The 12,869-nt window shown below is 39.6% G+C and overlaps 1 protein-coding gene across 2 annotated transcripts in view; it reads right to left on the reverse strand.

Annotated features, from left to right (window-relative positions):
• The window catches only part of LOC122877899 (synaptosomal-associated protein 25-A-like), a 44,811-nt gene that overhangs the window by 25,828 nt on the left and 6,114 nt on the right, over positions 1-12,869 (reverse strand). For both annotated transcript variants that reach the window (XM_044200093.1, XM_044200101.1), the window contains exon 2: positions 1,558-1,664. In XM_044200093.1, coding sequence (XP_044056028.1) covers positions 1,558-1,629 — 72 coding nt within the window. In that variant the 5' untranslated portion in view covers positions 1,630-1,664. The remainder of the gene's footprint in view (positions 1-1,557; positions 1,665-12,869) is intronic.

A 12,869-nucleotide genomic window follows, 5' to 3' on the forward strand; every position in this document is an offset into this window, starting at 1 on the left:
TAAATCCACTTTGGTACTTACACTTATTTTAGCTTTTATACTTTATATCCACTTTTGTACTTAATTTATCTTATTATTAGTATTATATTTTGATTTGCAAATCTCTTATTTCTTACAAGAAATAATTGTCTCATTGCGAACTTATTTTATTATTATTTCTATTCTATTCTATTAGTACTTCTATTCCTGTGTGCACTGACGTGATAGTGAGCAGCTGTAACAAAAGAGTTTCCCCTCTGGGATCAATAAAGTATTTCTGATTCTGATTCTGACATCATTACAAGGAGTATAAGAAAGACATCTCAGCGTGTTAAGATGGAATATTAAGAGTCTAAAAAACTTTTTTAAATTAATGACACACAGTCATATAATTAGCCTTGATTATTCTTCTTCTCTCCTCTGATCCCAGGAATAATTATCTGATTTCTACCCTCTGCAGGATCCCTCCAAATCTCACCCATCTCTTAAACCAAATACTTTTTCATTCTTAATCCTCATTTCACTCTTTCCCCTTTGTTATCTCCTCACCCCCTGCTTCTCCTTCTCCCCTCTGTTGCTCTATCCATCCCTGCCTTCCTTATTTCTCCCTTCCTTCCCTCCCGTCACATCAGTGGAGCCTCTTGGCCTTGCATTATCTTCTCATGAATGTTTAATAAGGCCATTTGAGCTGCTCCATTATTCTGCTGCACAGAATTATCTGCTCTTTCCTGAGCTCCTCTCAACTCATTAAAAAGGCCAAAGTTCTCCCTTCCCCTAAAAAAGCACAGTCTTGATGAACGAGACTTAGAGAACAGATTGCTAAAACAAGGCAGGGTCACATTAAAGCAGCTGTATCTTTCAGCCTTTGGAGGCTTTGGAGATACATTTGTGTCCTTTTGAGAACAGGTCATTTTGAAATGTCACATTGTTATTGTCATGTCAGAGGTCAAAATAAGTTTGGACTGTAGACCAAGTTTTGCAAAATAAAATCTCTCTGTTTTCTGCTTTCTGTTGTGCTTCTTACTTCACCTACAAGTGCACACTGAGTTACATTCTTCTCTTTAATTCTCTTTTGACAAAAGTAGGACTAACTTCCTGGGTTACAGCCTGCTTTCTGGAATTCCAAAATAAAATATGGGTTGGCAAATCATAATTCAAAATGTTCAGTGTGTATGTGTAGATTGTAGTTGTATGATATACTTTCTATGGGAAGATAGTTTGTATTTATAAAACCCTTATTAACCCCCCCCCCAAAAAGAGTTGAAAAGAAATGAAAATACAGTTGATTATGTGTCCCAAATTATGATAAATGCAACACTTTTTCTCACTGAGATTAATAATGAATGTATAACAAGCAATATTTGAGGATATTAGAATAGGTTTTGTTAAATGAAATAAACGTTATCAAGGTGCACAATTACAAACTAGACAACAAATAAATGCTGGTCAATTTGTGGAAGCAAGGAAGGAAATTCTGTACTGTAAATTGCATTTACTTAAAAAAATATAATGTGATGAGTTATCTTTCTTTTCGATACCAGAGCAGATAACATCATGTATGTGTGTCTTCTACTGTACCTCATCGGCTATCTGGTCTGCGCGTGTCTGCAGGTCGGCCAGCTCATTGCGCATGTCTGATTCGTCCGCCATGTTGACTGTTGAACTTTGACCTAAAACAAGAAAGACTGGGAGGGAGAAGGGGGGTGGGGGTGGGGGAGGGTGTTAGTAACCAACAAGTACATAATAAGCTGTATGATAGCTGTTGCTTTGTACAGCTTGTGACCTGGAGTGTAAGCTAGAATCGATAGAATAAGCTAGAAAAGATTTCGGAGCATTAGCTGGCATTCATAAACAACAACACCAAAGATACACCACATCAACTCGAAACAGTACATTTACACATCATTAATGTATCTTAAAGGCAGCACAGCTCTGATCCTTCTTTATACTGGCTGCTTGTGATGACCTGAGAGGTCACTGAACTGTTGAGGTCGAGTCAAGCTCAGTTGTCAAACAAATGAATGAACATTCATAATTATCTTTGAGGTTCGTGTCTTTTTCTGTCCCCGTCTGTTGTCAGATTCATCTCGAGGTTGGAGAGGTTGTTCTATAACAGCAGGGGTCAACGGTTCAGAGTAGCAGCTATTGTCAAAGTGTCCTTCAGCAAAACAGTGAAGGGCTTTTAACACCAGACTTGACCCCTTTCTGAACCACACTTGTCAAAGCATCATTTTACACTAACTAGAACTACTTTTTGGGAGGCAGGAAATTACGGCTTAATGCACGTAAAGTTCTCTGAGTTCCTTTAAAGGTTCCTGGAAAAGTTCCTGCGGTCAGAGCTGACCTGCTCAGTCACTGTTAACGGCACAGAAAAAGACCATCAACACAAGAGATGAAACAATGTTTTCAGATTTTGAGATAAAAAAAAACGGGCACCAGAGTTGTTGACTGAAAGGCACAATTCTTACCTCATCAGCACAAGTGATGCATAATTTAGTGTTTAAAATGCTGTGGGTAAATAGGTTCTGATTTTGTTTATAGCCTCAGTCACAGGTGCAACAAACCGTGTGCATGTACAACCACAAACACACTCTCCATCGGAGAAATATTGCTTCTGCACACACCCTGAGCTCAAACCTCCACCCTGCTGACCCTGAATTTCCTCCTCAGGGATCAGCAGTGAATCGAGATGAACGAGGGAGGAGCTCCATCGCTCTAATGGTTTGAAGAAAAAGTATCAGGACAGAGACAAGGGTCTATTTTTGTTCCTCTGCCAGACAGTATTTCATACAGCCACACACAGTAGAGCTGGTATGGTCCATGAAAAATGTATGTGGCTGTAACTCTGCAGGCTGACAGAGCTACATGCTGATGCCGGTCGGGACGAAGGAAACCAGCTCAGTCCCTTTGTTCCCTTCGTTCCTTCTCTCCCTCCATCTGCTGAAGAATTAAGACTTTAATGAGGCAAATAATCTGATGTGGTCCAATCAGATCTCATTTATGCGTCTAATGCGTTTTTGTTTCTATTGCACAAATCATATTGAGGAGTTTTTGTTGTAATGTGGCTTGTCGCTGATATAAATGAACCACCCAGCAGCTTTCAGCTCGGGATCATTAAAGCTTAATGTAATCTAATCTACTGAAATATACAGTGCAGCGATGGGACCAAGGGACCGCTGACTTTTGGAATCAATCAGGCGCTGTGGCTGCAAGAGGACACTGACAGTTTTATTAATCTGCCACAGCAACATTTCCAAATCCAGGTTTTCATGGATAAAAGTGGAACATTTCTATGCTATGAAAACATAATTTTTCTAGGCTTATTTTAAGTTGCTATGATATCGATATGGTATATTTCGGGCTATACAAGGGTTTAAGCCATTAATGATCACTTGGGCTTCCTATAGAACCATCCAACTCTATTTTTCTGGTAAAATAGCAAAAACAGCTGGGGATTTTGGGACCTAAAAAGTTTTCTGCTCGAGCCCGAGGCATCCATCAATCAGTCTCTGTCAGAAGATCTCTGAGGTGAATAGACACAAGGTCAGTAAGAGTCACAGCTGGATGTTTGATAAAGTATCTCCTTGTTCTGCCCCGCCTTCTGTCTGTCTGTTTCTGCCTCCATCCCAGTGGAGTCGTCAGGGCGGTTAATAATTGAACATGTGCCGGGAAAAGAGATGGAGGAGAGGGGTTGGGGGGACAGCCTTTTCAAAGTGCTACTCTCCTTCTTTCATGCCCTCTCTTTCTGTGTGTGTGTGTGTGTTGTGTGTGTGTGTGTGTGTTTGTCTGTTATGCCTGGTACACAGTTGCACTTTACATTTTACATTCTAGCCATTTGGCATTTGGCATCCAGAGCTCCTTACAATGAGTGCAACAGCAGAATAAACCTCAGTTCATAGATCAGCCACATTACAGGTGAACCATACACAGGAGACAAGGCTTCACATTATAAAAGAGAAGAGCTGGGAAGGAAAAAACGCAGATGAACTGAACAGAAATCCACCATGTTTTAGGTGGGACAAGAGACATATAATAATTATAATGGAGTCTGAACACAGGTTCAATTAAATTGAAGAAGTGCGTTGACTTATTCAGGTTATTATTGTATCTCTCTGCTCCATTTTAGAAAATGGATATGAAGTTTCAAAATGGCAACAAACCAAGACTGATCACATCCATTACCATGCTTACTTCATGCCCACTTGATGACAGCCTTGCCAGGGTTGTGTTGTCAAGGGCAACAGTACTGATGTTCCAGAGATGCACGTTCCATAAAAAAGAAAACTCTGTACTTGTCATGTACTGAAATGAAACATGTCACAGTACATTTACAAACCTTTAAAACCAACTAAATACTGTGGCATCTCAGTCAGTCAATAACATTCAGACCTGTGCTGTCACATGCTGTTTCTTTTGCTCCTCACCACATTCATCTTCCCAGTCAAAATTATGATCAGCATTCCAACTTATCTTTTATCCAATCTGTATTTGTATTAACAATTAAATGTTCTGAACATATATCTTCTATTCAATTAAGCATTTACCATACACAACATCTGTTCTGGGTGTTGGTGGTGATGCTATTTAGTCTTCATGATGCAGTTAACTCTGTATTTGCTTGTATGCTAAGTATAGGAATTGCGTGCTCCCACCACTTGTCCCTGATTGGATAATTATTGGTCACCTGTGACCTTAAAACATCTGCTCTCACCCATCAATGTTGTGTATAATCACTGCATCTCTCTGCTCCTCCCTCATACACTTCCTCCATCTCTGTCACTATTTCCTATAACACAGTTAAGTTTTGGCTGGTAAACCACAGAGTTACCCCACTGGACATCCATTTAACACCAGTTTAGTTGCAGTTTAGCACACATTCCATGCTTGTTGGACTGATATGCATCTGATCATTTGCTGTTATAACAAGACATAAGCTTGGCCCCAAATCCATACTATATACGAAATCTAATCAGGTTTTGAGTGTGTTCACATTGGAAAAGTGACAAAAGTAAGTATATTCAAAACAGTCTGCATACTAAAAAACCCTTGACTTTTGAGGGCGCTGTTGATGGACACTATTCTCTCATAAGAGTCTACGGCCATGCTAGCGGCTCCGTGAGGCTATACTGAGGCACAACAGTGCTTTGAGCTAAATGCTAACGTCAGCGTGCTAACATGCTCAAAACTGACAATGCTAACATACAAATGTTTAGTAGGTATAATGTTTACCATGCTCGCTATCTTAGTTAAGCATGCTAAAATTTGCTAACTATCACTAAACACAGCGTACAGGTGAGGCTGAATGTCATAAGTGTTGCAGGTATTTGGAAAAAAAATTATTTTGACAATAGTTTTGATAATGGCAAAATGTTGATAATGGTGCTATATAAATATTTTTGGAGCCAAAGACGGTGTAGTCCCTCATTCGTCCAGGAGTGTTCTATCGTAGAAAAGGTTTCAGTCGTAGTCATCTGGAAACTGTTTTCAGAATCAAGACATTTCGGCTCCCATCCGGAAGTCATTCTCAATTGTGAAAAAATTTGACAGGAACTAGAAATTTAAGCTACTCTGTGTTACATAAGCCCTGCCCTCAGGAAGGAGTCTACCTGAGTATCTATTGATTAGCTAGTTTCACCTGAAACTGACCTAATTGTTTCCATGATGGCCCAGTAATCAGTAATCAGGCCTATTGTTTTCTGGCTGCACCTCCCTCATCACTGTTAAGTACCTGATTAGCATATGATTGGCGTGACCAAGGTGCTAATACGCTGTGGTAGACTTTGGGCAGATTGAATCTCAGACCACCATTTCTGTTCAAAGAGGGGTTTTCTTTTTTCACAAAAATGGCTTCCTTGATACCCCGTTCAAACCAACTCTTCTCTCTACTTAGAATCTTCACCTCACTGTCTTCAAATGTGTGGTTTGTAGCTTTTAGATGCAAATGCATGGCACTCTGCAATCCTGAGTTAACATGTCGTCTGTGCTGATAAAGTCTTTTGTGAAGTGGCTGTTTGGTCTCACCTATGTACCGTTCTTTGCAGTTTTCCTCACTGCATTGAATGGAGTAAACTACATTGCTCTGTTTTTGTGTGGGCATCTTGTCCTTAGGGTGAACGAGTTTCTGTCTTAAAGTGTTGCCTAGTTTAAAGAAAACAGGAAAATCGTGCTGTCTAAAGATCCTTTGTAGTTTTAGAGCCAAACAAAACAAATAACCAATGGTGTGCTTATGTTAGCTCAGCTAGCTCCTCTCAACTACAACTGGGCTTTGGAGTAAAGACACACAACACTAGAGTGTCTCAGTAAACCTCAAGAAACCTCGAGAAACCTATTGATTTTTACTTGTAGCATCACTTAATATAGATCCACAAGAACATTCTACCTTTTTCAGGTATCTCACTTTTTCCAGCTGGTTTGTTGAATGTTTCACATCACACTGTCAATCAAAAAATTCATCTCTTCACTTTCTCTCCTCCTGCCCTGCCCTGTCCATCCATCCCACTCTGAGAGTCGCTTCCTCTGACAGACAGACAGACAGACAGACACACTACAGGCGAGCGGACATAACACAAGGTCCGACCGTCCCCATCCCCCACCTGCGGCCCTGCTGGCTGTCACTCGTCTCGACTGACGGTTGCTGTAAAGCCTGAACTGCCAGGCTCAGCCCGTGGAGAGATTAAAGTCAGCAGGGAAAGAGGATTTACTCTCCACTGTTTTCTCTCCTCTCTCTCTCACACACTCTCTCCTCTAACTATATCTCCTCTCTCTTGCTTTCTTTCTTTCACTTCATCCCCTTTCCACTCACTCTGTCTATGAATGTATACAGTGTATGTTCAAGCAAAAGAATGAGAGAGCAAACATTACATAAGATGTAGGTAATAATGTATACCATTTACCTATAAATAAATGCCTCATCTGTAGCTGACTGATATAGCACTGCAATGACTCAGTTTGCAGCTGAGTATTGACAGCTGGTGTCAATTGGGACTTTCCCAGGTTAAATCATCTGGCTTACAGGAGGTGGTACATTTTCCAGCACTGAATTTAGGGCTGGATAGTCAGCATTAGAAGCCATTATGGCTGAAATCTTGCCACCTACAGAAACTATCATTCCATCTACAGGATAAGGGCAAAGGACAAAAGAAAGTGATGTCTAGAAGTGTGGATCAAAAACACCACAGCAATGAGCTCATCAAAGACAAATGAGCAACAAATTTAAGCGTGATAGGACAACATTGACTTAAATGGAGACATTAAAAGGGCACCAATGAATTATTGATCAGAATATTAATAGCATTAATCCTAAAAGCTGTTAGAGGGAGACGCGGAAACAGGATGACAGGAGGTTTGGAAAGAGCCAGGACATGATCTTAATGAACAAAACAGGTAAGAACCTGAACACAGCGGCATATTCACCATTTATTGTGACAAAAAGGTGTTTTATAATTGGACCAAATCCCCATCTGTCTCATTGAACAGTGAAAAGTCCAGCTGCTTATATGTGAACTACGTCTGTCATTCATTCTGCATTTCTTTTGTTAAAAAGTCCTGAATTCGTTTCCATGGATGTTCTTGTCTCTCTCTGTTTGCCTCCCACCTTGTCTGCCACATCCATCATCACATCTTTTCCTTCCTACAAAGCCATCTAGTACCAGCACAGCAGACAGGCTACCAGCTCATGTCATGTTGTGGATGTCATTGGAACTAGGTAAGTTTGTTTTTAATGGCGTGTTTATGAATAGGGCGTAGTAGGACAGAGCAGCAAACAGTTTTGGCACAGAGCTCCGGAGGGCGACTGGATTAGCACTGTCGTAGGCTGACATGATTAACACAAAGCTACACAGCCCCAATCGTGGAAGAATCCAACGACAAGCTATTTCAGGCAACAAAGAAAAATCCTGTCAAAGCATACAAATGGAAAATTCCACTCTTGAAAACCACAAACACAGCATGCCTTTGTATGAACCAAACACTGTCAGTGATGGAGGAGCATTGTTGGGAAGACAGTGTTTTTACTTTGAAACAATTTCAACTGTTGGTTGCAATTTGTATATTATTATGCAAAACTATTTATTACATACTGATGTAAGACACAACGCTGGAGATTTCAGTCACATTCATATAGGATCGACAGTACTGTATGTGTCTTCACATGTGTATTAATGCATCAGTACTTGGCATGCAGTGATTGTATTGTACCTACTGGTAATATGTAATGATTACTGAAGTGCATTTCATTTGACATTTTAAATGCGATTTATTTCCTGCTTAAATAAATGATTTGATAGGAGGGGCAGATGGTGGGACTGCTTATGAGTTTTTGTTTACATCTACTTCTACATCTAGAGAGTTTACGAGAACAGAGTGATGTAAATAAATACCCCTCAAACAGTCTAACAACTTTGTAATTTATTTATTTTTAAACATGCTCTACCAACCAGTTGACATGTCCATTTATGGTAAGGGTAATATTGCTAACTGATTTTTTTAACATAATGAACTACTATCATGAAATACAAAATGTATGTACTGTTGTCAATACGTATAATGTTGAATAATATTTGTTGAGATTATTATATTAATATGATGAGAGTCCATGTCCATATTAAAAGGTATAAGAAATACTTTAGGTAAAAAATGTAAGTATAATAAGTTGCAAAGAAAGCAGGAGCACTTCAGAATGACGGATATTGCAGCATAGACTTTATTTCCATAAGTGGAAATAAATACCGGCCACCCTTCATCTCAACACATGCAGCCAAAGATAGTTCACAAGAACGCACTTCTGTCTCCCTTGTGGGTATATAGATGACTGTAAGGGGCCTCCATCAATATTACTAAGCAGACAGACTACACACATTTTCTAAATTTACATAAAGCATCTACTATAGAAAGTATTTCTGTAGGGTTCTGTTAACATCAACCTAAAGAAAAAAACTATGAAGACTCGACTGTGAACCGAAAAGACTGCTATCAATCAAGCGCCGTGTTCAGTTGAGATAAGCAGCTGTTTGTGAAGGAAATAGGACATCGGGTTGCACTGAAATTCACAGTCAGGAAAACCAGGTCAGCTTGTCAGTTGTATGTTTCTCACGGGTTTACAGAAGCACTAACCTAAATCTGGAGGATTTTTAGGATATCTGGTGCACTTTTCTCTCTTTCTTTCATGCATTTGTTTTTGCGGATTAGTAAGAGAGGCGGTGGGAAATGAGACGGTGGGCACAGTGTGACTGAAAATTAGCATTGCTGTTTCTGTAATGCTCCTTTTCTTTGCACAATTGCGAGCACAGCCGGTTGTGTGGAACTGAAAGGCAGAAAAGTGAACCCTGGGCAGCCAGTGGGTTTCTGGAGGAGCAGCAATTCAACCTTACAGGAAGAACGTGCATGACAAAGACTGGGCAGAAATGTCTTTGAGGAATATTTAACATCCTCTTATTCCCTCTCTCCTTCTTCTATTTGTACCAGACTTGACCTCCTGCCTTCCATCTATGCTATCTTTCCTCCTGAGTTCCTCTTGAAAATTAGTATAACAGTAGGTAAACCAGAATGCAGCTTAAAATTTTATAATAATGGCTTTATAATAATCTCTGTAATTATTACACAGACATGCCACCAATGCTTGCTTTCTCTCTTCTGTCAGTTTAAACTGAAAGTGAAGGAGACTGCAGACCCACCATGTCACACTATAAACAACTGTGTGTGTGTGTGTGTGTGTGTGTGTGTGAACACATGCACTTGTAAACACGCACGCTGTATGTGCTGTATGTACTCAGGCTGTCACACACACACACACACACGCACACACGGCAGTTGCATTAATAATGTTGACCTGGCTCTATCCAGTGAATAATGAAACGTGGTTCTGCTTTGATGTGGCAAGATGTTGGACCCTCCCACACTCCCACACACACACACACACACGCACACACCTATACCCAAACCTACACACACGCACCCACGCACAAACTCACACCGTTGTCTGCCCTGCTGCTGCTCTCCTTCTCGTCCTTGAACCAGTTCTCCCTCTCTGATGTTTTCAATTTTCGAGTGTAGAGAAGTGTTAACCCTCACAGAACACACACACACGCACACACGTCACATGCACATGGCTGTTCACATGCAGGTGTGTGTACAGTATGTGTGGTCTTGGGTTTTTCTACAATTTCCAGCTCTCCATTATTATTGCAACAGTTGGTCTCAGTGTGTGCCAGATTACATTATTTATTTTCATAGATTTTCCTAATTTAATGTATCTAAAAATATGACTGTGACCATCTGGGGTCCCAGCCTATTTTAACAGAAGAAGTGCACCTTAAAAAAAATTCATAGTAATGAAGCCAAATGGTTCCAAAGATGTATGCTTACATAATACCACTGGAGATTGTAGTTGCAAAGTTGTTTGTGATGTAAATAACTGTGTTCACATGGATGTGAGGCACATTTGGATTTGTAGGTCTTCTGGTGCTTAATCTATTCTTTAGCATCAAATTTTTAGCGTGGCAATTCTGACTGCCTGGAGCACTTTACGTCCATGTTATCACTGAGTTGGATCGGTCCTCACTTGAACTGATGATGTTGTCCTAAACATAACTAGACCTGCGAGCAGGTATACCGGGTTCCAAGTCCCAGACGCAACTCAGAAACGGAAGCGCAATATCAACACTACATTTGCCTGCAATAGAGATTCTAGAATATATTTTACTTTTTTGCAGTCAATATACTAATAATAATAATATTTAACAGATCTCACACACACACACACACACACACACACACACACACACACACACACACACACACACACACATGCAGTTGTGTAACCCTGCAGATCCTACTCTTACCCTGGAAAAAACACTTTTGTTAAGATGGAGAGGCTGATACCCTTCAAACAAACAGGCTCTTCCATGCACTCGGCTATACTCACTGATGCCTGGTCAGTCTGTCAGTCGATTTTAACCTGCCTGCTCAGGACCAAGCAGAGTGATATATATAATCAACCTTGTCATATAGACTCAGGAGGGTAAAGTACCTGCTGACACTTCATATATAACATCATCCATTCTGAGACAACCTTCATATTATATTAGGTACATGCACACAGCAGTGAAGGTTCAGGATTTTTGCAGTGTTTCACTTCCTGTAGCTCCTGTTTCTTTGTTTGTCTTCATTTCCTGTTGCGTCTCTCTTACTGAATCATTTCAGGGTCTAAGATGAACTGTTCCATCTATTCACTTTATTCACACGGTGACCACATCTGACTTCAACCCTGTTTCCTAGAAATTAGGTTTATATAGTACTAAATTGTTTTCCCAGTTACATTGTGGTGTGGTGACAACGTAATCACTGTCTGAATTATGTTCCGAGGCAACGTTTTTTTTAAATGAATGAAGCATTACATTTATGTACCACGCTGGAGTTGCAGGGAGATAGTTAGGGTGGATGGTGGGCACACACTTTGACGCCAGAGTCCAGGGTTCGCATCCTCAGTTCCATCTGTGGTTCGGTTTAGGCAACAGAAAAGGTTAAGGTTAGAAAAAGATGGCTTCGGTTAAATAGTAATAAACACATTGTGTCTTCCTCTTTATGTTAATAGAAAACCTAATCTGGTCAGCATTCATTGCTTTTCCTGGAAAACATAATTGCTGTTGCAAATGAGTTGTAGAGAAACATAATTTATAGGAGACAGTGTTGTTTGATGTACATCTCTGCTCATGATACCAGAGGATATATACTTTGTTTGTTTAGTCACCTTTTGAGATTGGCACCGTTTCCATCCATCTTCTAGAAAGCAAGCAAAACTTTATTTAAACAGCACATTTGACTGCAAGGCAAACAAAAGTAGTTTTCCATACACTACGGGTATGACGTGGACCAAATGAGGCTGGAGCACTGTGACCTTTACACTGCTACTACTGCTGGTTGTTTGTTGTGTCACTGATCAAGCACTTGAAGCTTATGCAGAAACGATTGTCGATGAATTAGTCTATTAATGAAATAGAACATTTATTATTAGTCTAGTGACAACCAAAAAAAAATGATTCAGTCATATTTTATTTCCATTACAAGTAGATAAAATAGTTTTTGTTTAGTGCAGTTTTTCACAGTCACACACAAGCCACCAGTGCATACATACTGTACCTCCATGCTCACCTATAAGCAGTAAACACATATGCCAAGACATGACCGGGCCACAGTGCATGATGGGAGCCTGAGGGCTACACTATTCAGACAGTACACCCACCACTTCATGCCTGACTGCTAAAACATGTACCAAAGATTATTTACACACATACCTGCATGGACTAACATGCTTTACCAGTCTCACACACACACACACACACACACACACACACAAACAACTTGGTTATAAATGCAAGTAAATATAATATTAGAATGAAAATTAGACAGTAATAGCAAAACAGTCTCTGCGTTGACATAAAATTATTATCATTAAAAATTTCTGCCATTATCTTGAATGCGTTAAAGAACAATTCTGGATGCATAAAAACACAATTTGCTCACATTCTTTATCACATTCTTTATCACATTTAACTTCAAAACCAGACAGTGAATTGATAAGGCCTATATCATGATGAATTCTTTGTAGTCTAGATGCAATCAGTCACAAGAAGACCAGTTTTTAAAATAACTTCAAATAGGCTAATCTGAAGATAACTGGATAGACAGACTCATCTTTAAGATACTGTATTTTCAAGAGAAGCATTCTATGTATGTTAAAGTATAAGATGGATTTAACTAGATATTACCACATTGTAAAAACTTTTTCATGTAAAGATCTTTTCTGAAAACTAAATTTGAAACTAAATCAAACACAATTTAGCCAGAGCTATGAGTTATTTCATTATTTCACATTCAATTCCTCTAGTATTCAG

Source organism: Siniperca chuatsi, linkage group LG1 (genome assembly GCF_020085105.1).
Source record: "Siniperca chuatsi isolate FFG_IHB_CAS linkage group LG1, ASM2008510v1, whole genome shotgun sequence".
NCBI lineage: Eukaryota > Metazoa > Chordata > Actinopteri > Centrarchiformes > Sinipercidae > Siniperca > Siniperca chuatsi.